The 26,237-nt window shown below is 34.9% G+C and overlaps 2 protein-coding genes across 3 annotated transcripts; both read left to right on the top strand.

The window, feature by feature from the left end:
- The first annotated feature begins 4,048 nt into the window (after positions 1–4,048).
- LOC130943558 (uncharacterized) lies at positions 4,049–6,351 on the top strand. Its single transcript, XM_057871481.1, has 6 exons — positions 4,049–4,384; positions 4,522–4,721; positions 5,221–5,361; positions 5,451–5,531; positions 5,868–5,992; positions 6,089–6,351. Exons 1-6 carry the CDS (start codon positions 4,159–4,161, stop codon positions 6,135–6,137), a joined length of 822 nt encoding a protein of 273 aa, XP_057727464.1. The 5' UTR covers positions 4,049–4,158; the 3' UTR covers positions 6,138–6,351.
- Positions 6,352–9,626: 3,275 nt separating this feature from the next.
- On the top strand, positions 9,627–10,655 carry LOC130943559 (snakin-2-like). 2 transcript variants are annotated; one of them, XM_057871483.1, is made up of 3 exons: positions 9,627–9,836; positions 9,956–10,004; positions 10,132–10,655. In XM_057871483.1, exons 1-3 carry the CDS (start codon positions 9,759–9,761, stop codon positions 10,311–10,313), a joined length of 309 nt encoding a protein of 102 aa, XP_057727466.1. In that variant the 5' UTR covers positions 9,627–9,758; the 3' UTR covers positions 10,314–10,655. The 2 variants fall into 2 exon arrangements, with proteins under 2 accessions (XP_057727466.1, XP_057727465.1); XM_057871482.1 differs by having other exon boundaries at positions 9,635–9,836; positions 9,953–10,004.
- The last annotated feature ends 15,582 nt before the right edge of the window (positions 10,656–26,237 follow it).

Raw genomic sequence — 26,237 nt, 5'->3', positions numbered from 1 at the left:
GATGATGTCAAAATGTGATCTTAACTGTCTATTTTGTAGTGTTCAAGTTAGTACTTTGTTGTGGTTATGTATGAAAATGGCAACTGCAAATAAAATAGAAGCTTTGTAGCTAATAAGTTAATGGCTAAATGCATGTTTGAGGTTAAATGGAAGTAGCTTGATTTATTCCATTTTTGCATAGTTGTCATTGTAAGTAAAGCATTTTAATAGGCTACAATATAGGTATTTCTTAAGGTCCTTTATTGATTTGTTTTAATAAACATTTTTAAATACGTTCACTGATAAAGCGTTCTATGCTGTGCTGATCAATGATATTGCTGCAATATAGTTTAATTGAGTTCTATGCTTAGTTTTATCTCTACATGTGTGTAATTCTAAAATTAAAATTGATAAAGTTTAACAAAAAAAATACATTGTTGTTGCTCAATCTGAAACATGATCTATTGCTTTCTTTTTTCATGCATCAGTTTTCTTTTGTGAAGCTATCTTTAGCACTGTGATGCAAAATTTTTTAAGTCAACATAATACTTTTTCTTTCGGACAGTAGTCTGTTCACAAACTCTAATTGTTTTGCATTCCAAGAGGATAGAATTGACCAGTTGCCACTGCCTGTATTGATGTAGGTTTTGATGTCATATGGATCAAATTGTGAGATTGTTCCATCAGCGAAACCTCGACAACTTAAACTTTGATGGAAGGCTTTTCCTCATTAGCTTAATGAGTGGAGCTAAAGGAGAAGTAAATATAAACAGTATGCTCAATAGGCACCTTACAACTCAGTGTATGACAAATATTTTCATTGTTTTATTGACATTATATTAGCGAAGAGAATTTTTTAGTGTTATCTTTTTAATGTTTGGTTAGTTCGTTTAAAATCATATTCATCTTTATAAACTTCAGTGAATCTTATAATGTATTTCATCTGTGTTGCCTATGCAAAAGATTTTGAGTTTCTACTCTACTTGGTAGTTTTGTTTCAATTAGAAAATGGTTGCTTAAGACTTGCTTTTTTGTTCCAACATTTAGACTAAGGTAAAAGTTATTTGCAAATTCTTATTTCAATTTCTGAAGTCATTGCTAAAATTTTCTTTTTATCTTTTAGGGAGTAGCAATATATTTGTGCAGCTATCCCATAACTATACGTGATTAATTTGTGATAAACTATTTGCTCATAAGAAGTTTGTGTATTTGTCTATGTGAACTTTGAGGAGGAATTAATGCCAATGTTTCATTCTGAACCATTAATTTCTTTTTTTTCTTTACGGACAGAAATGGATGGTGAAACAGTAGTGCATATCAGAGGTTGCGTTTGCCAGAGTGTGGTGGAAAATAGTTGCTCTTTCAAATGTATTCGCAAGGGAATGCAACTGCTCTTATTACTCCATGATAACTGATACTCATTTTGTTGTGCCTGCTGATAAATTTCGGTTTTTAGGGGATTTTTACAAGTTTATTACAACTTATACCTTAGGCACTCATATCAGCACCACTTGCACTTTGCACTATGAATGCATGTTGCGTTTTTAGTCCTTTTATATGAGATCTTATTTGATGTTTGTGTTCTCCATTTAGATTTGCTCTTTTGGAAATCACTTAACACGGATATTTTTATGCTTTTTGGCTAGGAGAGGTGGTTTTTGAGTTGTCTTTGCCATGATTTGGTTTGTTTCCTTTTGCTGCTGTTCATTATTTTTTTAAATCTATTTTTGTTTATTTTAAACATGTAATTGAAGCTTAAAGTTTATTTTGCTAGCTGTAAAAATATATACTTACTTTGAAACTATTGATAACAACTAGAAAGGTTTTGGTTTCATTAAATTAAATTTTGGTAAACATGGAGCTGTTTTTTTTGTTTGCAGCTTAAATATGTGATGCTTTGATGAGATAGTTTCATTGTGATTTTAAGATTCATATATTTTTAAAAACTTTTGACATCTATGCATGCTCACTTTTGTTAAGTTTTGTCAATTTTTTTTCTATTTTGCTCTAGCAGCCAATCTGGATCATAACCTGCCCCCTTTGAATTATCTTATTTTGCAATTGAATTTTAATACATTTATCTTAAATTTAGCTATCCAGTAAATGTTAGAAGATACTGAAAGATTACAGAAAAAATTGGTGATTTTGTTTCTGTATGCGTTTGTTACTAATGAAAAAATAACATGGTTTGGCTAGATTTTTTTTATTCTTTTTTGTAAAATAAAAAAAAGTCTTTTCTGTTTCTTTTAATTTGTACTTTATGCATTTTATTACAGTTCAATATGTCATCGTTTATGTTTATTTTGCTTGCTTGATTGTTTATCTGTGACCAATACCAAGAATGAACCTCTAAATAAGAGAGTTGTTGAGGAATTTATTATTGATTTAGGATATAATTTTAACTCAGAGTGTTATAATCAACTCTTTATAATTAGGAGTACCGAAAGTGCAAAGAAAGAAAGGTACAGTTTAGTGGGAATTTTGAAGAGGACGTCTTAAAAATATGTTAACTTTACATATTTAAAAAAAATAAAATGGAGTTGTGATTATTTGTAAAAATATTAGTATAATACTAATAGATATGGTGCCAAAAAGATCTTATTTTGTTTATACCATTTATTTGCATTCAATATATAGTTGTAGATAGTAATATTTGAGTTTTAGTTTAAATATATATTTTTTTATTTAGAATTAAATGTACAACGCAAACTATTATTGAATAAGTACACAATCTAAGCATATTATTAGTAGTATTCTAAACTATGGAAGAATAATATTATTTGGCTATGAATGCTAACTCTAGGAAGCTTTGTGAGCACTTAAAAGTTTATTTAACTAATAATTTATTTTATTTTTTCAATTTATTTAAATATTGTATCTTGAAACTAAAAGAGTTCAAGTGTCCTGTAAATGTGATTTGATGATCTTTTGTATAATAGTGATAAAAATTTAATAATTAGACTAAAATGAATATAAAAATTTTAAATTTAAGTATATAATTAGTTTCTTATATAATTTTGAGTATATTTTTTTTTGTCAATTCTATCAAATAGCTAGAGAAAAATTCGAGCGACATGAAGATTGGATCATATCAAAATTCTTTATTTTTCATTAATTCACTATTTTTTTATAAGTATTATTTTTTTTTGTATTAATAGTGATCTTTTTTATAGAATTTAAAATAATATTTGATCTCATATAATTTTTTATTTTATTTTAAGATTTGTGTATTTAATGATGGTGGTGTATATTATTACTACTAATTTTGTTGGGAGTACTTTTTGTCTTTTTATTTTTAGATATTGTATAACATTTTTTTATGGAAGAATTAAACAAATAAATAAAACATACAGTTTTGACTGTTATCATGGTAGATAATATTTCAATCTTTTTTTTATTTTATTTAAAATTTCGGTAGAAAAAGACATATTACAATAAAAGATAAAATATTTTTATGAATTTAGTAATAATAAATATTTAAAATAAATGTATTAAGTGATTAATTTTTTTAATTCTCTCAATGTGCACATTTTTTTAATAAATACGTTTTTCATATTGGTATTTTCTTAACAATTATATACGGATTTATTATTTTTGTTAATTAAAAAATTTAGATATGTAATTAATAAATAATTATATTTTTATACGGATATAAAAAATATTTGGTATACGAATAATATTTTTTTATGTATTTTGTAATTTAATTAATGTAATTAATCACTATTTTTCTACTAAAATATTAACATTTTTTTAAATGATACATGATATATTAGAATACATAATAATATTTGTATTTTATAAATTTACTTAATAATGTATGTTTAAAAATTTAAAAACTAACCTCAATTATTTAAATTATACTTATAAATTATAGTATAATTTTTACATTAATAGATAAGTACTAACAAATTTTTATACTGAAACAATATTTGGTCCGGGCTACGGTTTTACACTAGTTAAAAAGAAAAGACAAAATAAGAGTGTAGTTGAGCAACCCACCCCACCCGTCGCGTTTTTCATGTTAAGAAACATGCAGGTGTATCCGAAATTCCACGTGTCCCACAAATTCCAAAGTAGTACTCCAACAACACACTCTGATATCTGAATGCCTTAATTCCAAACCCATTTTCATTTTGCAAAGTTCATCAGCTTCTATTGTCTCAATTATTCAGAAGAGGAATGAAGGGAAACAACAAGAGGCCTATATACGCCGTGACAACATGGGTTCGGCGCCAGCCCCCAAAAATGAAGGCCTTTCTCGCCCTTCTTTCCGCCATTGCCGCCCTTGTCTTCCTCAGGATGGTAGTCAACGACCACGACAACCTCTTCATCGCCGCCGAGGCTGTTCATGCTTTGGGAATCTCCCTCCTCATCTACAAGCTCACCAAGGATAAAACTTGTGCTGGTACCCTTTCTTATCATATTGGGTCTTCCTTATCAAATTGATTTCCTTTTTATTCTTGTTGAGTCAAATGTTGTCATTGTGATTTTAGGAAAAGCAATAATCTATCTTAGAATAGTGTGTGTTTTGAATATTTGTAGGTCTGTCACTGAAGTCGCAGGAACTGACGGCTTTGTTTCTAGCTGTTAGACTGTACTGCAGTTTTGTGATGGAATATGATATACACACAATTCTGGATCTGGCAACACTGGTAACCACCCTTTGGGTTATCTATATGATCCGCTTCAAACTCAAATCCACTTATATGGATGATAAGGATAATCTCGCTATATACTTGGTCGTAAGTATGCCTTTTCACTGTGTGTTAATACTTTTTGTCTCTAAAATTTGGCAAAAAATTAAAAAATGCCTCTAAATTTTATTTTGTTTCAATTTTGTCTTAGAAGTTTTCAATTTGCATCAAATATACCATCGACGGCTAAATTTTCAAAAAATTTAAGACTAATCTAACAATAATGCACGAAAATTATGTTTGATTTGCTTGTATTGAAGGTTGTTCTTATAAAATTGTTGTTGAATTGGTCTTTAATTTTTTGAAAAATTAGCGGTAAGAGGTATATTTGATGCATATCGAAAACTTTTGGACAAAATTGAAACAAAATAAAACTTCGGAGTATTTTCGAAACGTCAGGAACAAAAAGTATACTTCACTTATAATATATCTCATTTCTTACATTCGATAACAATAATTGCTCAGAGTAGCATTAAGTACGAAACTGTCATTGTTTGAATAATGCTTGTTCTATGATTACCTGAGTGCTGTGAGTGGCGAAATGCAGGTGGCACCTTGTGCTGTAGTGTCCTTCTTTATCCATCCAACGACCCGGAATTCTATTGTTAACAGGATTCTCTGGGCCTTCTGTGTTTATCTTGAAGCCGTCTCTGTTCTACCACAGCTTCGGGTTATGCAGAATACTAAGGTCTCTTACAAAATATATTTATGCCTTTTACTTCTTCCTTTGCATGTCATTCTTTATAACTCTAATTAATTCCTCAATTTAACTTTCAGATTGTTGAACCAATCACAGCACATTATGTTTTTGCACTTGGAGTAGCAAGGTTCTTGAGTTGTGCACATTGGGTCCTCCAGGTTCGGTCAAACTAACATGTCTCTAACTTTGTATCACCTAAATCGTGGAAGGAAAAAGTGATAAAGTAATGAGTTAATCACCTTTGAATTCGTAACTTTTATCATGTGTAAGTCCTACTACCTTGAGTTAAAGGTGATTAAACTCTCACTTTCGCACTTTACCAATTTCGGATCACTTTAGAGGAACTTGTTCTATTCTGGAAATACTTAAAAGGCATTATGATCAGATTATTAACTGATGCTAAGAATTTTCATATCCAAGACCTAAGGGTAAGCATATTTAATCAGAAACCCTTGGTCTAGTGACCTTTATATGATTATGCATATCTTCCTCAGGTAATCGATACACGCGGACGCCTACTAGTTGTTTTGGGTTATGGATTCTGGCCTTCAATGGTGCTTATATCTGAAATTGTCCAAACTTTCATCCTAGCAGACTTTTGCTACTACTATGTCAAGAGGTGCATAATATAAACTCGCATCAATTGAACAATCTACATCTGAATTTTTATGCTCTTGTTTAAATTCCTGATCCTTTGTGTTTTCTTTCGGTGCAGCATTATTGGGGGACAACTTGTAGTTCGGCTTCCATCAGGAGTAGTTTAAAACTAAAACAAATTATCATTAAGATCCCCAAGAGAAGCTTTTTATGTGGGTCTGTAAAACATGTAACCTAAATAAACTTAATTTAGTACTTTATCAGTAATTGACTCAAATTGATGTGTGCATGCCTCGCTAGCTATAATGACAAGTCAATTTGCCTGGGAATATTATTATATATAATTAATAAAGAGAAAGCATGCATTTAAAAAGGTCGTTATCAACTTGAGCTGGATGTAAACAACAGGGACTTTTGATAAAAATAAAATGCTATGTATGAAAAACAACAGCTATCATATATTTATATATATTGTTTTATATATTTTTTATTTTAATATATATTTTATACAGATATATAGATAGCTGGCTGTTTTAATACGAATAGTTGATTTCATATGATTGTATTCTTATGTGCATTGCATCAGTTCCTGTTTCAGGGAATCTGAAAATTAATAGTTTTATAAATTCAAATGTTGTATAATTTTATTTGAGTTTTTGAAAGATAATTGATAAAATGGCATGCAAACGGAGCGAGTACAGTTGAAAGAAAAGTTAAAAGAATAATGTGACATAAACTATAGTTTGATCTTGCAACAGAATGCATGAACTGTGATCCAAATATATCACCATCGATCTACGAAAGCCTAACACTACGGAGGGCACTTGGTAATGTGTTTGGTTGTTAGGATAATAATTCAGCAATCGTAATTTTCCATGTATCCGAAAAACCGAACCCACCCTTCATCCTTTACTATTTCCCCTGCCCCAAAACACAATAATAATGCAACTTGCTCCTATAATTTGACTCTCCTTGGGTCGGCCATATTCAATTATTATTCATATATATTAACATTGGGTTTGTAAACACTGATTCCCTTGGAATAATGAGGATTACCATTGCGAGAACGGAAGAAACCAATTGCTAATTTATGTATGGAATTTATGTATGGGGAATGCTAGGGACAATAATTTTGTTAAACAATATGAATAATTATCAATCAAATTAAAACACACTATACTTTTAAATTAACCATCTAAATTTTAATATTAAAATAACTATTCGTACACTAATAAAATAAATATCTGATATATTTATTATTTATATTGTTTAATATTTTCATTGTCTACCTATACTTTTTCTTTATGTATTAAGCAAATTAAATAGTGAGTAGGGTTTTTGTCGCTTGGTCTTACGAAACCCTTTTCCCTACAAACTCACATACTTGCATGATCTCTCAATATCTCACATCTCTTTTCCTTATAATAAGCACCGTCACAAATTATGAAATATTATTAGGCAATTCTATCTATCGATTACTGAAAACTTCTATTTGAATGAATATCCTAATCTTTTTTTATAAAAAGATAATATTTACACTACATGTTTTGTGTATTTTTTTAAGAGAAGTATTAGAGAGACATTAGAATTTATTGTTTTTTGGCTAGTGTTTAAAAATATAAGATAAAATATATGTATTGTTAAATTACTAAATTAAAAGAACTAAACTAAAAGAATTGAGTTAATAGTTAAACGATGGCAAAAAATAATAAATTCTGATAGTCCATAGTATTTTTCTTTTTTTTTTAAATATTTTTCTTGTTATAAATTTTATTTTTTTAACTTCTTATTAATCATTTTTAATACAAATATATATATGGAAAAGTCTAGGGGACCAGCAGTTTTATTGAATTTTGGCCAACATGTAACCAGTAGAGGAAGGTGAGCCATTGGATGAAATTTCACATCAATCTCACACCATCAAATTATCATTGATGGCTAGTTGATGGCTAACAATCACAAAAATTGCTGGCCCCTAGCATTGCTCTATATATATATATATATATAAGCGATGTATATAACATTTTTTTAATATAATTCTTGATTTAGTCATGATAACTAAGTTAAATTCAAGATATATCTCGGACAAACGATCATTTTAATCTATAAGTTCGTAACGGATAAAACTACATTATAGTCTCCATTGTATTCATTAATCTTCACACCAGTAACTAAGATTCAAAATGTTAATTCACCAATCAACTCTATTAGGAAGAAAATGAAAAATTTAAACAATGTAAACAATGGTCTTAATACAAGAGAAAAAAAAAAAGAAAATTTCTTAAATTACCTAAGCCAAAAAATTCAAATAGTTATTTCAAAAAATTAACCATCCCAACACTAATTTACCAAAGGAACTCACCCATACACCTTTTCCGGCGTTAGAAGTTCTCTTACCGGCCATCATTGTCCACTTCTATAACCCCTCTTGAGATTGTCATCAAACAACCATCCACATAGTTATTAAAATAATCATTTGACTGCCTAGTGAAATGATCATCCAATATTTGTTAATTATATATACTTAAACTGAATTGAACAAAATAACCATTCAATTAAGAATTAAAAAAACCATCTACATATCTAGTGAATTGAACATCCAGCACATTTGTAGGGTGGAGAGAGTCGACAGCCACATGGAGGCAAGGGAGGAGATCTGGCGACGGAGCAGCCATACAACGACAACTTCGACTAGGCGAGGTTGTGAATCTGCTCTGTGAGCTTCGAACCCGAATGCGCAGCAGCCAGAGATGAAAGAGGAGGAGGAGGAGGAGTCGAATCGGTGGGAGGAAGGACGACGTCGATGAGGTGCGGCATAGCAGCAATAACGGCGCGACGGGGAGGACAGACAACAGGGATAACATGCGTCTTGAACACGCGACGAGAGGCGGCGGCCTACGGTGGAGCCTGCACGGGCGGCGGGCGGGTGGACAACGGTAACGAGGATGCACGGGGCTGTTACGACGCGATCTTCTGTTGCTACGGCGCGTAAGTGAAACGCGGAAAGGCTGGACGTTGTCGGACCAGATAGCAGGGAAGTGCAGTGGCGCCGGGGTGACTCTGTGGTTCGAAAATCGCAAATGGAGAATAGGAGATTAGCGTGATACTAGGAGAAACTGTATGTGCCAATTGTGATTTGGTTTAATTGTAAATCTTTATTTTTAAAATTTTAAAATCTGAAATTAAAAATAATTAATTCATAATCTGATTTATGATTTTAATTTTTTTTATTCTATTGTTCATGGTATTTAGTATTCTCATTGTTTCTTTATATCTTTTTTGCCAATTATAAAATATATTTTTAAGAATGTGTAAAGTATGTTTTTATTTTTTTTTTCTCCAAAAATCCAAAGTATACTATGCCTTCAAACATCAAGAACAAAGTTCGAGTTCTTCAAGAGCTAAATTATACTTTTAATACAATATTATTATAAAAATACTATGTGTTTATAGAAAATCAGTCCACTAACATTTATTGTATATAAATATATATATTGTTTAATTTATTTTTAATATATATTTAATATTTCAATATGTATTTTAATTTATACGGACGAGTGACTTAGTGGCTGTTTTGTTATGTACCCCTAACTTGGTTATGTTGTATAATATATATACAAACAACATGATTTAAAGTCAATTATCTTAACCATAATAATAATAGAGCATTCTTTTGTTTACGGACTTCTCTTTTTAACTATAAATAGAACTCTTTGTTTTCCATTATTCTGCGAACTTGTGAAGGAGAATATATATATATATCTACTTTTTAACAACCATACTAAGTCATGGCTCTCTCTAAGCTTCTAGCTGCTTCCCTTATTGTGTCTTTTCTCCTCCTCCATCTTGGGGAAGCTTATGAATCGGTAATTAAAGATTATTATATTTATACTTTCTTTTTGCCTTCTTAATTTCTGCATTATAATTAATATTAGTTCACTATGATTATACTCTCTTTTACTTTTTGATTCCTAACATGTAGCAGGAGGCACCCCAGCAGACAATTGAGGATTCTGTTAATAATAAGAAGATAGGTACGATAAATTTAAGTTTAATTTTAAATTTAAAAGGCGAAGGCTAATTATTAAGCCAGGTTTAAGGGAATAAAAAATGATATATATATATATATATATATAATAGCTTGATGGTTACATGGATCAGATTGCAGTGGAGCATGCAGTGTGAGATGCAGCAAAGCATCTCGTCAAAGGATGTGCAAGAGAGCGTGTGGAACATGCTGCCAAAGATGCAACTGCGTACCACCGGGCACTTCCGGCAACCAAAAACTGTGTCCCTGTTATTACAACCAAACCACCCACGGTGGCAGGCGCAAGTGCCCTTAAACCTTATTAACAGCTTCCATGCAAATGAAATCATCTCAACTGCCTACAAATTAAATATGAAGACAAGCAATTAAGGATGATAATAATCGGATATACCCCTTTCAACTTTTAATAAGATAAACGTGTATGAGATTTAATCAATAAGTTGTTGACTAATAATTAATTGCTATCTATGTTGTTTGTGTTTGCTAATTGCTATTATATATATATGAGAGGTCATGAAATGATGTGGTCACGAGACCAGCGTCCTGTAACATAATAAGCTGTGTTTTGATTTCAATAATGCGTGTTGAATCCTTGTGAGTGTTTGTTTTGGAGTAAAAATAAAGTTCATCTTATGTATTTTATTGTCTTTTCTTGTAATTTTCATTTATGTATACTTGTTATGATGTATGTTTCTATTATTTTTTATTTTTTTTGACCATCTATAATAATGGATAATGATGAGTATATATTAAAATTAGTTATTAATATAATATATATTTTAGAATATAAAATATACGTTGAAAATGAATTAAACAACATATATATTCATATATAAATATATGATAATTTATTTTAATTAATAGTTAATTTTAGTGTACAAATAACATTGTTATTATCAATAATATTATTTAAAAATAAGAAAAACAATAATTTATTAATTTCAGTACCAGAGGACTAATAAATTATTGAATAATACTTGTTGGTGGACAAAGTGATATCGATAATGAAGCATTTAACCGAAGAAGTTCGTTGATGATTGTCTCGACAAAGGTAAGATTTTTTAAGAGAATTGGTAAACGTTGGGTATAAGATGTAACACCTAATTTTTAATACCTCATGATCGTACTAAAAACTCAAGCGTTATTTACCTCTAACTCTTTTTATTATATACTATATTTATTTAATATTGAACCTTTGCGAACATAAACCAAAACTTTAATCAAGAAAATAAAAGATCTTTACTTAAATCTCTTAATCACAAAAATACATATATATTCACATAGCAATATATATACATAGACTTGTTCAAATAATCTCAATTACAAGTCCTACCCCTCTAAATAAAACTCTAACTAACAAGGCGAGGGAAAAATAAACTCTAACAACTCAACTCGTAAACAGAATCTTTTATGCTCTTGTAGTTCTGCACTAAGCCTTCGCACCTATAGTTGAAAGGGGTGGAGATAGGGGGTAAGAACTGGAGAGTTCTTAGTAGGGTTGGGGTGTAGAGTTATATTCGTTTTATATATATTTAGTCAGCAATAACAGTCAACAAAGTACGATCCAATTCAACAATTATAGAACACAAAATCCAATCACAAGCACACACACAATCATAGAAAACACACTCAGAAACAAATATGCGCAAACAAGTATGATGCATGTCTAGTCTTATACAGGCCATGAGCTCATGTGTCGGTTTGTTGCTTGATTCTCGATACTAGTCCTGATATAAGCGTTTCGTACCACCGTCCTTATGGCTTATCTCAGCCAACGTCCCCTCCATGAGCGTTACGCACCGCCGTCCTCATGGGAGAACCTTCCTTTGGGTCTCCAGTGAGTATTACGTATCGCCGTCCTTACTGAGCCGTTCTTATGGTATCAAGTGAGCATTATGTATCACCGTCTTCATTAGACACTTGGTACTAAGGCCGAACAATACTCAATTTCTTTTAATCTTTGTTCTCTGCTCTCCTGTGACAGAGATTCCTTTAATTAATACTTTCTTTTTTATCTGCTCTACTGTGGTAGACATTCATTAAAATTTTTCAGTCACCACTCTCTGCTCTTCTGTGGCAGAGATCCCTTTACTTAATACATCCTTCTCTTTTTGTTCTTTTTCTTTTAAAATCAAAACCACCTCTTTGTGACATTCTACAAAATTTTTAAAACAATTTCACTTAAACTAATTCTTCTTTCAAAGACAAAGAAAAACCATTTATTATTTAAACCTATCAACAAGGCCTCTAGACTTTAGGGGAGTGACAACCAATCTCATTTCTTAAGTTCATTAGAAATCCTTAACAATCATTGTTTTCTTAAATTGAATTTAATCAAACAAAATTTCTAAATCAAATCAAAATCAAATCATACAAATCAGAAGTTCCGAACCAATTTTAAAACCAAAACCAATCCCAGTTTCATCCTTAAAACTAATTCTTTAACTTTTTCCAAGACGTAGCAAAATGAAATCATTCAATCAAAATTCAATTACTTTTAAAGTTCACTAAGACTCCTTCGAATGAAATTCTTAAGTTAAATTCAAAACATAAGCTCTTTTCATATTTAAATCAACCTTAAAACATAATACTTTTCTTAAATAATTTAAAGTCGTAAAATAATTCTTTTCTAAATAAATCAAACTCAAAACATATACATTTCTTAAATGAATTAAACTCGAAACATAACTATTTTTTTAATAAATCAAATAATATAATTTCTCAAATCCAATCTTTTTCTAAATAACATTTCAAACAAAGTTTTAAATTTTAAAACAAAACTTTGGCAGCATGTCCCCTAAAACTCGGACTTTGTCACCCTTCTCAGGTCCCATCCAAACTATTTCTCAAACTCTTTTAAATCGTTTTCAATAAATCAAAACCATTTCAATATCAAAACATTTATAAAATCAAACCAATCACAAATCAATATTTCACAAAAATTCAATATAAATTCAGTCAAATTCAATCAACAATCAATCACAACATTAATTCACTTATCCAATATCAATTTAACTAGTGAGAAATTATCAAAACCTTACTTTCGTATAAAATCAAAATACTCGAAGCTCTGGAGAAGCTTTCTGACCGAGTTGTTGAAGAAGAGAACGTCAGAAACTGTCTATGCCTCCTAAAACTCAAATTGGTCGAATTCAAGAGGAAGGAGAGCTACGTCACAGTTACGGTCCGACCCAAACCTCATGTGGGTCGCCCGACCCATACCCGACCCGAACGGTTAGGTGCGAGGCGCTCGACTGCCGACCCAGACATGCGTCATTGCCAACTCTGCCACAGTTGTATGGGGAAATTTCGGGGAAGGTGGGTCTGCTCTTGTGGGACCCACCTCGGACACGGTATATATGGGGAGGATCCTACCCCTCTCCGAGGTACGTCACACATCACCTTATTCCTCCTTTTCGCCTGCACACTCAACTGACTTGGGCATCGGAGTGTCTTTGCAGGTGACACCCCCTCTCCACACCAAGAACTCGGGAAGTCGGCAGCTCCAGCTCCATCTCCGCAACCCTGAACCAGGCAGAAACCCCACCTTACTATCCGAGGGATCTCCCTGAACCGTCCGGTACCTGAGCTACCGAATATTGGCACCGTCTGTGGGGACTACCTAAATGGACATCGTACAGGGTCCCGAGGGCCATGGCCGCGGAGCAGGCCTTGAGGGGGCAGCCTCCGTCGCTTCTCCCCGGGAGCGGTAGAGGTCCCCCCGCGACGTACCGAGCCACATTCAAGAGCCCAAGAAAGACGCCCCTTTGGGGGAACTAGCATTAATAGCGCTAGGATAATGCAGGAACTACGCCATAGGGTGCAGAACCTGGAGCGCCAGCTGGCGGATCAGGAGTACCATCAACAAACTTTCGATCCCAACTACTCCTCGTCTCCCAAGAGCCGGGGAAGAACCTCCCACAGAAGCCGCTCCCAGTGCACTCCCACCTCAAGATCGGAATCGAAAAGTAACCGGGAGAACCAGGAACAACCGAGAAGACAACACGACCCCTTCATCTACGCCCGACCTCGAGGAACTCGCGCCACGAGGCGAGGTCGGGAGGATGACGGAGAAAGAATGACGAGAGCGCGACGACCTGTGATCATGGGGGCAACCCCTTTTTACCATTCCATCCTCGAGGTCTGGCTACCAAAGCACTTTGATAAGCCGACGGATATGAGGTATGATGGAACTCAAGATCCACAGGAACATCTGACGGCCTTCGAGGCCAGAATGAATTTGGAAGGGGTAGGCGACGAGGTCAGGTGCCGCGCCTTCCCGGTCACCTTGGCGGGACCTGCAATACGGTGGTTTAACAACCTCCCGCAGGGCTCGGTGGCTAGGTTTTCGGACATTAGCCGCATTTTTCTAGCCCAATTCACTATCCGAATCGCGAAGGCGAAACACCCGATAAACTTACTCGGGGTGACACAAAGGCACGGTGAACCGACTAAAAAATACTTGGACCGATTTAACGATGAGTGTTTGGAAATAGACGGCTTAACCGATTCGGTGGCCAGCCTGTGTCTGACGAACGGACTTCTGAATGAGGATTTTAGGAAGCACCTCACCACGAAGCCGGTGTGAACAATGCAGGAGATCCAAAGTGTAGCCAGGGAATACACTAACGATGAAGAAGTCAGCCAGGTCGTGGCTGCCAACAAGCGGCAGCCCTCCTACAATCAAACCCGGCAGCACAGTAGCAGAGAAAGACAGAAGGAACACGCCAGAGACGGTGGTCCGAGCAAGACACAAAGGCCGTTTTCTCGAGTCAGAAAATTCACCAATTACACCCCCTTACTGTCCCCATCATAGAATTTTATCAACAGATAGCCGAGAAGGGAATTTTGTCGAAGCCCCGACCTCTGAAGGACTGAACCGGGGGAAACAAGAGCCTCTATTGTGACTACCACAAAGGCTATAGACACAAGACACATGATTGCTTCGACCTGAAGAACGCGCTGGAACAAGCGATCCGGGATGGAAAACTGGCCAAGTTTTTCCATCTCATTAGGGAGCTAAGGATGCGAGATTGCGACCGCGAGAGAGAGGACAAGACCCGCGCGGTGAAGTGATGTCACGAGCCGGAGGACAACGAGCACTGCCTTACCATAGTGAACGTGGTAACGGCAAGAGATGCACCTCCAAGGTCGAGGTCGGCATATACAAGAAAGACGCCAAGGTCCTGACGGTCTTCTCATCATTCGCGCGAGGCTCCAAGAGGCTCCCACCCATCTCATTTGGTCCGGAGGACCAATGGTTTAATGAGGCCACGGAAAACCCTCCCATGGTCATCACGGCCAGAGTGGGAACTGGCCTCATCAAGCGGATCCTCGTGGACACTTGGGCTGACTCGAATATCATGTTCCACAACGTGTTCGATGCCTTGGGTCTACGAGATGCCGATTTAAAGACGCACTAACACGGTGTTGTGGGTTTGGGCGACCACTTCATCAAGCCAGATGGGATAATCTCCCTACCAATATCCGTAGGGTTAAGACAGGGGCGAACGTCAGTAATGGCCGAGTTTGTGGTCCTACGAGACTCCACGGTCTACAACGTCATCCTAGGGAAGAAGACTATCAATGACCTCGGAGCAGTGATCAGTACGAAGATGCTGGTAATGAAGTTTGTCACTGATGACGGATCCGTAGGATCCATAAAAGGAGATTTGGAAACGGCAGTCGCTTGCGACAACGCTAGTCTCTCCTTAAGAAAAAAATCTAAAGAAGCTTCAAGGGTTTTCCTCGCCGACCTAGATGCTAGAGTCGGCGACAAGCCCAGACCCGAACCAGAGGGGGACCTGGAAAAGTTTAGGGTCGGGGACATGGAGGAGAAGTTCACATTCGTAAACAGAAACCTCTCACATGAATTGAAAGAGCCTCTAGTGGAAATGATTAGGGTCAATGGCGATTTGTTTGCTTGGACGCCAGCCGACATGCCGGGGATAGACCTGACGTAAGGAAGTCGGCCCAAAACATAAAGTTATAAAAGTAATCCCTGAAAGAGACCCGAACAAGGTCCAAGAAAGAGGATTACAAAATAACTTGGAAGGGCCCGACATGATGAAGTCGGCCCAAAACATAAAGTTATAAAAGTAATCCCTGAAAGAGACCTGAACAAGGTCCAAGAAAAAGGATTACAAAATAACTTGGAAGGGCCCGACATGATGAAGTCGGCCCAAAACATAAAGCTACAAAAGTAACCCCTGAAAGAGACCTAAAACGAGATCCAAAAAAGAGGGTTGCCAACAACAACTTGAGCAAAAACCGACCTGACAAAATTGGTAACCTCAGCGTTATGCAAGGTAATTCCTAACAAAGACCTGAACAAAGTTCAAACAAAACGAATTGCTGAAAATAACATCAAGCAAAGGAATCAAGCCAATCAGGTCAGACAAAGTTCCAACGCTCCCAAAAGCCTACAAAGGTACCAAAACGAGTGCGGACAGACATGATATAAAAACACAAAGTTATAATAATAGCAAGCTTCAGAGGCCACCAAGGTCAGCCCAAAAAGCCTGAAAACTACTTTGTTTTTCAAAATAAAGTTGCTAAACAAGCAACTAAGAGAGTGTCAACAGTCAACAAATACCATTTACAAAAGCGAAAGTTCAAAAGCCCACAGGCAGGGACATACGCAAACATATCAGGGATAACTAAAGAGGATCTAGAGGTTTCCCAGTAGCTGCATCAACATGGGGTGAAGGAGGACGAGTTTAGAGAGGCACAGCATCCACTGTCCCATCCTCCCGGTTCAAAATTTGACAATCAGGTTCTGGCTCAATTCCGGCTGAAGGAGCTGAAGAAGTCGGCACAACAGAAGCCTTGGCGGCAGGCGCAGGAAGAGGTTTAACATCATCATCGTCAGGGTCGTCAGGAACAATCTTACCGTCCCTCACAACATTATCAAGGCTGAAAAGAGTGAGGTTGAGCTTGGGTGCAAGGAGCCGAACCTGCTCCTTTAAGTTCTCATAAGCCGCAGTCACGCTGCCCACAAGGTGACCTTGGAGCTCGGTATAATCATCCCGGGCAGTCGCCAAATCACCCCTGAGACGCACCACTTCTCGGTAGGCCGAAACATAACTCTCTTGTGCTTCAACGCCGTGTCTTCAGCTAACTTCACAGAAGCCGCCAAAGCCACAGAGCTAGCCTTTTCACCCTCTAATTATTTCTCCACCTTTTCCAACTTTACCTCCAGCTCCTCCTTCAAACCTTTTATCCTATCAAACTCTGACTTAGCCTCCATCATAAAAGACTTTGTAGCATGAACCGAGATACCCTGAGCAGTTCGAAAAAGAGCCGCACCCATACGAGCCATCTTCACACTGCTTCTAGTTATGAACTCCAGGTGATGAAGAATGGACACATCATCCATTGAAAGACCTCCATAGGGGGCAATTTGCTGGTCGACAAACTCAACGGCATCAAAATCAGGGACATCAAGGTTAAAAGGCTCAGATGTTTTTTGCTTTTTTGGAGGAGGAGCGCCAGAAGCAGCAGCTGAAGTTTGTGAAGGGTAAGCCAGACGAACCCAGGGAGTAGGGATGACCCTCCTCGGCCCGGGTGAACTCGGCACGGGCGGCTTCACCTGAACTTGAGAAGACCCCTCTCCTGCCACCTTAGCCGATATGTTTTGAGCAGCAGCAGCCTTCCTTGCCTTTTTGAAGGCCTTCATGGAGTCATTATTTTTTGACATCTCTGAAAAACAGAATCAACCACAGTAAAGAATTACAATCGCAAAATAAGAGGAAGCAAAGCTAAGAAATAAAGGATAAAAACAAGTTAGACAGTACCCAACACAGTTCTGACCAGGGACGATTCCCCCAGAAACATTTTGGTATCAAGATGGGGAGGTTCCCCCTATATGTCCTCTAGAACAATCACGAAAGCCCGTTCAACCTCGTCAAGCATCTCCCATGTATAACGAGACTGTCACATTCTTTTGCCATTCCAGAGGGAAAGCAGGCTCATTATTTTTGTCAAGAAAAAAAGGGGCGGGCCCCCTCAACAGCTCAAACTTTAAAGAAATAGTTCTTAAAGTCCTTAAAGGACTCTATACATAGCAAAAACTTTATGCCCCTGAGCAGATCTAAAAGAAACCCAAGAAGCTTTCTTTTTGGAAGAAGCCCCAGGCTTGGCCGAAACGAAGAGATAAAGAAAGAGAATCTGAGAAGGTTTGACGCCTAATTCATGACAAAGCAACTAAAAGATATTGATAAAATCCCAGGAATTCGGATGAAGCTGGGATGGGGAAATGTTACACGACCACAACAAGTCGGTCTCAAAAGCAGTAAAAGGAAAGGTAATGTTTAACTAGCTGAATAAATATTCATAGGCGTAGAAGAAGGGACGCTCTCCCTCGACTGAGGTTGGAAAACAAACCCTCTCGTCAGAGTCAGGCGCTACAAGCTCATAATCCCTCTCCTGGGCACTACTACCACAAATCCAATGATGTTTTCTCAGCTCTACACAAAATTCAGCATCCACCACAGAAATACACATTAAGACAAGGGAGTCCAGCCAATCAGATATCCCCTCAGGAACTTTAGAAGACATCTCTACAATATTTTTGCGAGAAGACATGGCCAACTAGTTCTACAACCAAAGAAGAGACGGATTACTAAAATTACTCAAGATCAGACAAACAACTCAAACAGCAAAAATAAAACAGCAGATGGCAAACTCAGCAGTAAAAAAGAAATCCCCAGGACACAACCCAAGGACCAGGGGCATCCTTTGGAGGCAATAACAGAGTGAAGACCCACACCATCTCCCAAAAAAGAAAGCAACCCTCTTTTTTCTTTTAACAAAGTCATCAAAGGAACAACAAAATAGCAGCATAAACAAACAACAACAAAAATGACAAACGGACATCAAAGATGCAACCATTTTTATGAAGAATCAAATGAAGCCGAAGCCATTATCCCAAAAAAGTAATAGCAAGGATAGTAAAAATGTGCAAAGCCCTAGGAAACCCTAATCGTCGGGAGGAATACTAGAAACATGCATCATAGCAACCAAACATAACGACGCGAAAAGGATCAAACTTTCCAGCATGCATTCAAACAAAATCAAAGCTTTATCAAAGGATCAAAGGAAAAAGCGACGAAAGAAGTAAAGAAGCAGAAGGTAGAACCAACCTGGAGAAAGGAGAAAAGCTCTGAAGAAAAAGCTGAAAGGCAAAGCGGAGCAATGAAGATCGTCCCTCGAAGCAGAGCACCAACAAATACCAAGACAAAGCGTCACAGAGAAAAAACGAGAATGCAGGATGAAAGAAAAGAAAAAGAGGAAAAGTTACAGAAAAGAGAAAACCGCCTCTTGGATACAAAATTCAAATAAAAGAACCAAGAGAAATGGGGCATTAAAAGCCAATTAATGAGGGTGTTAAACCCTCGCACGTTTCCAAAGCTAGAGCGCTAATGCAAAAGCGCGCGCTTTTAAGAAACAAAACGTTTCACATTCAAAATAAAGAAGAACACCCTAAAAAGAAGAAGTCGACAAAATGATCGAGTTCGGCTTCATCCAAGAAGGATTGAAGTCCTCAGACTAAGACCCGACCTCAAGAAAAAGACCGAGCTCGAGCAGGGGCACTGTTCATACCCAGGGTCGAGCTATCCGACTCGGGATGTTCTACAGACAAAGCGACCGACCTCTTCAGGTCAGGAAAATCCAACCTCTTCTCAAAGAGCTCGGCCAAGTCACCAGGAAAGTCCAAAGAAAGGCCTAAATGGAGGACCGCGCACCAAAGCCCAAGGCAGTCCAAGCCTACAGGGAGAAGGGCGGTTCCCTTGAAGATAAGGTGACCTCACTCAAAAGATAAAGATAAGATAAGATAACTAACTTATCTTATCTAAGAAGGTCGCTCTACACCATTATAAATACACTGGAGCACCCAGGTATAACTCATACTCTAATTCTATTAAAAACCTGCTTATTACCCTTGCTAACTTAAGTATCGGATTCCCTTGCAGGTACCACCACCCACCGGTGACGAAGGATCAGCAGCATTGCCAGTCCAACAAGTCGGACACGATAGCTCCAGCCGCCACACGCAAGCCGGACCCGTCATCTCCGACCAGTATAGAAGATCTCGTCCGAGATTGACCTATAATTTCAGGTAACCCTCAGAACACAAACCAATTTGGTTCGGATGGTTTTGATTAAAAAACCGAACTAAACCGAACTGCAGTTTAATTAAACGATTGGATCGGATGACTTTTCTCTATAAAACCAAACCAAACCGCACCGCGAACACCCCTACCTTCTATAAGATTTTCAGGTTGGTTTTGTCAGAAGATTCTTCAACTTTCTCTTTACATTTGCTTTTGGCTGGGGACGACTTAGATAGGGTGTAAGAAGCCATTTCTACAATACATGTGTGGAAAGAAGCAAGAAAGAGAAGGTTTAGCAAAAAGAAGCAAGAAAGAGAAGGTTTAACAAAAAGGTTGAAGTCTAATCACCCACATCAAACCCATCAAGTTAAGTCAAAAGTTAAAGGTGATTTATTTCCATTTGCATGCATGTTAATTTCTTCACTTCTTCTTCAACTTTCTACGATACCATTTTTGGTTAGATGATGAAAGAAGCCTTTGATCTCCGCTACTGTAAATCAATGGTTCACAAAGTTTTTTGGAGCCAAAGCACATTATTAATGGTTCGAATTTGGGCTTACCACTGAACAACTTTCTCTTTGCTATTCAAATGCTTCAGTCAAGCAAAAAGAAGACAGCTTGAAAATCCCTAATTTGGGGGTTAATTAAAGAAAGTAAAATGACAAGCTTGGGAAGCACACAACTCAAGAAGTTGACCAAGGAGAGAGAAACTTAGCAACATGCAAGGAGATACAAAAAGAAAAATCTTGTTTTTGCTAAAGTAAGGAGAGATAACCAGAATTTTGTGAGTTGTGTTCTGAGAAGAGTTCTCTGAAAAAGTTCATCAACTTGGACAGTGCTTTCTAGTCAAAGGGGCATTCTGCCAGAATGAGGAACTAAATCAGAGGCAAGTAAATCTGGTTTATCACATAGCAAAGAGGCTGTTGAAGTATCAATCTCCTTCATGTTTTACAGATTGTAATTTACTTTTCAATGTTTATCTTTCTGTAATTTCTTGAGGTAAAAGGCTGAATGAGAGAGTCACTGAAAGAGCCTAAGAGAGAAAAAAAAGGCAGAGAGATACACATGAGTGAAAAGTCTAGAGTTAATTCAGATTTCTTTAGGTTGATTCTGTGTCTTGTAACTTGTACTTATGAGGTATCCCTTTCTTAGTTGGGTTAGCACTAAGAGTGAAGAGTTAGGTATTAGCATAACCAAGTCAAGTTAGGTTAGAACTTGAGAGTAAAAGAATTGTGTCAATCCTGTGGAATTGGTGTATGTAATACTTTAATTATAGTGGAAATTCTACCACTATTGTGGTAGAGACTGGACGTAGATTGTATTGCACAAGGCAACCAAACCAGGATACATGATGGTGTCAGCTTTTCTCTCTACTCTATTCTATTTTCTTATATTCATGAGACAAAATAAAATTATCTCATAAGTTTTTCGCTGCTGAATTCAAATAGATTCAGATTGCAAGTTTGTTTTAAAAGGGTTATCTTATTAAAGTAAAAGAAGGTCATAGATTCAACCCCCTATTGAATTTATTTAGAAAGTGAAAGAGTGTCATGAATTTATTTAAAAATAAAATTAATTGTGGCAAATGATCGATCATACTCTATTGAAATAAAACCTCAACAATGATGATGATCCTAAGGTGTAATTTGTTGGTTGACAAAGTGATATCGGTAATGTGTCGTTCGACCAAAAAAGTTTGATGATGATCGTTTCAATAAAGACGGGGAATTGGTGAACGTTGTGTGCAAGATGGTTATCAGTTCTGCATTTGATGAAAACAGTTACTTTTTGTAGTACTCTAGAGTCAACACATGGCAAACCAAGATTGGTTGAGAATGTTTTTAAATATTTTAATGAACATACAAGGGGTTGGAAAATTCTCACTTTAAAACACACTTTCTCACAAATACCAGTGACTTTTTGTAACTTGTTTAAGTTAGTTTTCTGCGTAGGTTTCATTTCACATTTACTTTATGTTCTTGTCAATTATGCACTCTTTGTTTTTTTATGCAAAGATATTTTCCTTTTTTTTAATTGTAATTTATCAAGTTATCTTCTTTTGTAATTTGTAATCTTTAATCCGAAATTTTGTGAAGTATTACTTATGTTAAATTTATCAAGTAAATTTATTTTTTTTTACTTTTTATTGATTTTCTAAAGTTATTTTTTTCTTTTTTTTCATTGACAAAGTAAAGACTTTTACGCATATAAGATTGGTACTCACAAAAGGAATAGGTTTCGCTCCCAAATATTAGATTTCGAACCATTCTAAATGTTTGCAATCGTCAAGTTGGTCATAACTTTCAATTGCTAAATATCTGCATAACAATACTACTCTAAATTTTTCTTTAATAATTTTTAGAGTAAACTCAAATCAGTCGTTTAAATTTTTAAAATCAGACACTTTGATCTCTCAAATTTTAAAATACACAAAATAGTTCTAAATATTTACTTCTGTTAGACAATAAAGTCCCGTTCTGTTAGGCACTAACGGTGACTATTGATGTGGAATGTAAACTCGAACACATGGACGTTAAGTGTCCACATGTGCGAGCTGTACAAATCAATCCTTAGGGTGAAGTATAAAACATTCACTAAAAGATTTAAAAAATCTCAGAGTTTTCCTAAAAAATTTAAAAAATTCCAAAATAATTCGTTCAAATGTTTTTATTTTTTTTGTTAATCAGAATAATAAAATATTATTGAAAAATATATAATAAATATAGAATATAAAAAATAACAAAATATGTACTAAAAAATAATTTTATTTATTAACACTAAAATACCATAAAAAATAAAATTATTTAATCATTAATTTATGATACCTACATCGAGATAATATAGAAGCCATAATAATAACAACTAAATCTAAAAAGTCATTTCATTATCAAGTTACTATTATTTAAACTCCTAAAATATTGACACTAAATAAACTTAGAAAATATTCCTAAGTGATGACATAATTGCTATCTGTGGTAGCACAAAAAACTTTAGCTATAAGGCTATGTTGTTCAACATTACAACTAGTAAATCTCAAAGTTTTCTAAAAAACATTAACATAACATTTGGATTTGCCAAGACATTTTTTCTTTAAGTATGGCAAAGTATTAGGAGCTACGCATTGGAATTTTATAAACCATCCACGTTGACTTTATAATTGACCAAAACTTACAAATTTAACTTCATAGATGACTTAGATCGTATTATATGCAAGTCTCAAAGTATTGCTTTCCTAACCATTAGCATAAATATTTTCAATTAATTTGTGTGGAAAATTTAATGTTAAATAAGAGTTCTCTTATCACTTTAAAGAACATACACTATAAAAAAGTTGGATTAAAATGACACTAATTTTATGACGATTTTACATAACTCCCATTATTTTTTATAATTTAGCGGTTTCAGTCTCTGTCATAATGTTAATTTTTGTGGCGGTTTTAGTTTATCATGGCGGTTTATAACCACCACTATAATTCTTTCCTTTATCTTTTAACTCGGAGTGTCATTGCATATGAGAGACTGAAAGTGATTAGTGTTGTTACATATATGGGTGACAAATAGGGAAGCCCGCCCTACCAAAAGCCTGCCATCTGCCGAGTTGGCCTACCCCACCTAGTGAGGCGGTCCTAAATTCCTCTCCCACCCCGCTTAACAGCGGGCTAGCGGGCCAAGCCCACCAAATTTTTTTAATCTTTATAAACTATTAAATATTAAACAATATATATAATGTCACAACCATTTCAATAAATTTATAATTTTTAATAATATAAAAATTATAATTTCTAAATTCACAAACATTAAAATCTTTATAATGATAAATATGTAACAAAACATAATCATAAACTAAATTTTTTGAAACAAAATAATAAAACTAACATTGTTCAAAGCAAAATAAATATTGTCTAAAACATATAATTAAACATCTTCAAATTTATAATCAATCAAACATAAAATATAATCCAAAATATAACTTATAACATTTTCAATTATCATCATCATCCTCTTGTAAATCAATAATATCATAAAAATTTGTAAAAAAAAAGCCCTGACAAAAAAATGTCTGGCCTGTTGAGGAAGCCGCCCCGTCCCGCCGAAGCCCACGAATTAGGCGGTGCGGGTTAAGCAAGCTTTTTAAGTTTGGCGATTTCAAATTTTCAGCCCAACCCGTCTTTTTTGGTGGGTTACATGGGCCAGTCCGGCGGTTTTCGACCCGTTTGCCACTCCTAGTTACATATCAAAAGGTGTGGGTGATGTGAATGATGAACTCTAATCTCTTGCTATCTTTCATTTCCCGTTGCTGTCATTCATCTCCTCACTGCCATTCATTCCCTTGTCGCAACTCATCTCTGTGTTGCTACCTTCACTGAGCTTCTACGATCTGGTTCTCGATCTGGCTTTGATCTGAAGGTTTGTCAGTGGCGCTTATCTCACCGCCGTCGTTCATCTCCTTGCCGCCTCTGATCCCTTCGCCATCGCAAGCAACACCGCGTTACTGCTTTCAAGGAGCTTCTATGATCTGGATCTAGCTTTGATCTTAAGGTTAGTCACCACCGTTCCCTTTGTTTATCACCTCACCGCCGTAAGCAATGCCGTTGTTATTGCCATCATCGAGCTTTTAATAGATAAAAAAATTTCCATTTTAAATGGCACAAAATTGCCATTTTAATGAGATAAAAATGATGGTTAAAATTGTGGTTTTAAAATGAGTAAAAATTACTTTTTTAACCGATAAAAATGACGATTTTAACTGCCATTTTAAATAATAAAGAATTACTATTTTATCAAGTAAAAATAACGATTCTGACTGCCATTTTAAATATAAAATATACTATTTTAACTAGTAAAAACGGCAGTTTTAACTGCCGTTTTAAACAAAAAATTTGTCATTTTATTCGATTAAAATGACAGTTTCAACCACCGTTCTGAAAAAATCGTCATTTTATCTTATTAAAATGGTGGTTTCAATTACCATTTTAAACATGAAAAAAACCGTCATTTTAAATTATGAAAATTGTGGCGGTTTTTGATATCCCAAATGGTGTAAAAAATTATAACATTTTTTGAAAACGCTATTTTAGGAATAAAGGCAATTTTTGTAATTATCCTAAAAACTGTCATTTTAACCAACATTTTTTTGTAGTGATAACTTATTCTCTTTTTCATCGTTAAAGAATGATAATGGAATATGATGCCTATAAATTAAACTGAGTTAAATTAATATCTTGTATAGTAAAAATAAATAGGATTCGTTTATTTTTTTTTAAAAAGTATCTTTTCAAAATTAATTTATAACTTATTTTAAAAATACATAAAAAGATTTTGTATATAAATAATTAAATTTGAGATAAAGAGGCCAAACATTTTAGAAATTAAAATTATTAATTTAAAAAGAATTATATATGAATAATTCGAAAGGACCAAAAATTTTAGAAATTAAAATTTATTAATTTTTTATGCTATAAACATTCTCTCCACCCGAAAACCACGCTTAAGTAACGGTAGTTCTACTAGAAAAGGATATTACGTTAGCTTTTTTATTTATATCTATTAAATATATGAGCCTTTACAGCATTAATTTGTTGACGATTAAAAACAAAAAGTGCGAGTTAATATTTCACTAATGGAAGGAGATTGTAAATTAAACATTAGAGATTGTTTTGTATATTTTAAAATTTGAGAAATTAAAGTGTCTAATTTTAAAAATGTCTAGAACTTATTTGAATAATTACTCTAATTTTTATTTTTAATTAATTAATTTCTAAAAAAAGGATTAATAAATAATTTCTAATATGTAAGAATAATATTTTTGGATGGATTAATTACATACATTCCAAAAATATAAGTTTCCAATATTAATCAATGCTGCTATTGGATGGATATGTCTAAAATGAGCACATCAATTATGTGCTTGTTAGATGCGTCACATTTATATAGACCATTAAATTTGATTAGATGAAAATCAAAGGCTAATATGAAAGAAGAACATTGATGGACTTTAATAAATATAGAATATCCTAGTATATAAATAAATACTTTAAATGACAATACTTTAATATACAATACTTTAAATAGTAACAGAATCTTTTATTTTTAAATAATTAAAT

This window comes from Arachis stenosperma, chromosome 8 (genome assembly GCF_014773155.1).
Source record: "Arachis stenosperma cultivar V10309 chromosome 8, arast.V10309.gnm1.PFL2, whole genome shotgun sequence".
Taxonomy (NCBI): Eukaryota; Viridiplantae; Streptophyta; class Magnoliopsida; order Fabales; family Fabaceae; genus Arachis; species Arachis stenosperma.
The sequence above is the reverse complement of the archived record's forward strand: the minus strand, read 5'-3'. Positions and strand labels throughout refer to the sequence as shown.

Excerpts from the sequence above, each read along its gene's own strand:
- LOC130943558 (XM_057871481.1), top strand. The coding sequence starts at position 4,159 with ATGAAGGGAAACAACAAGAGGCCTATATACGCCGTGACAACATGGGTT. Across the intron at positions 5,362-5,450 it reads GGGTTATGCAGAATACTAAG|ATTGTTGAACCAATCACAGC; the intron begins GTCTCTTACAAA and ends TTTAACTTTCAG. Across the intron at positions 5,532-5,867 it reads GTGCACATTGGGTCCTCCAG|GTAATCGATACACGCGGACG; the intron begins GTTCGGTCAAAC and ends TATCTTCCTCAG.
- LOC130943559 (XM_057871482.1), top strand. The coding sequence starts at position 9,759 with ATGGCTCTCTCTAAGCTTCTAGCTGCTTCCCTTATTGTGTCTTTTCTC. Across the intron at positions 9,837-9,952 it reads TTGGGGAAGCTTATGAATCG|CAGGAGGCACCCCAGCAGAC; the intron begins GTAATTAAAGAT and ends CCTAACATGTAG. Across the intron at positions 10,005-10,131 it reads TGTTAATAATAAGAAGATAG|ATTGCAGTGGAGCATGCAGT; the intron begins GTACGATAAATT and ends TACATGGATCAG.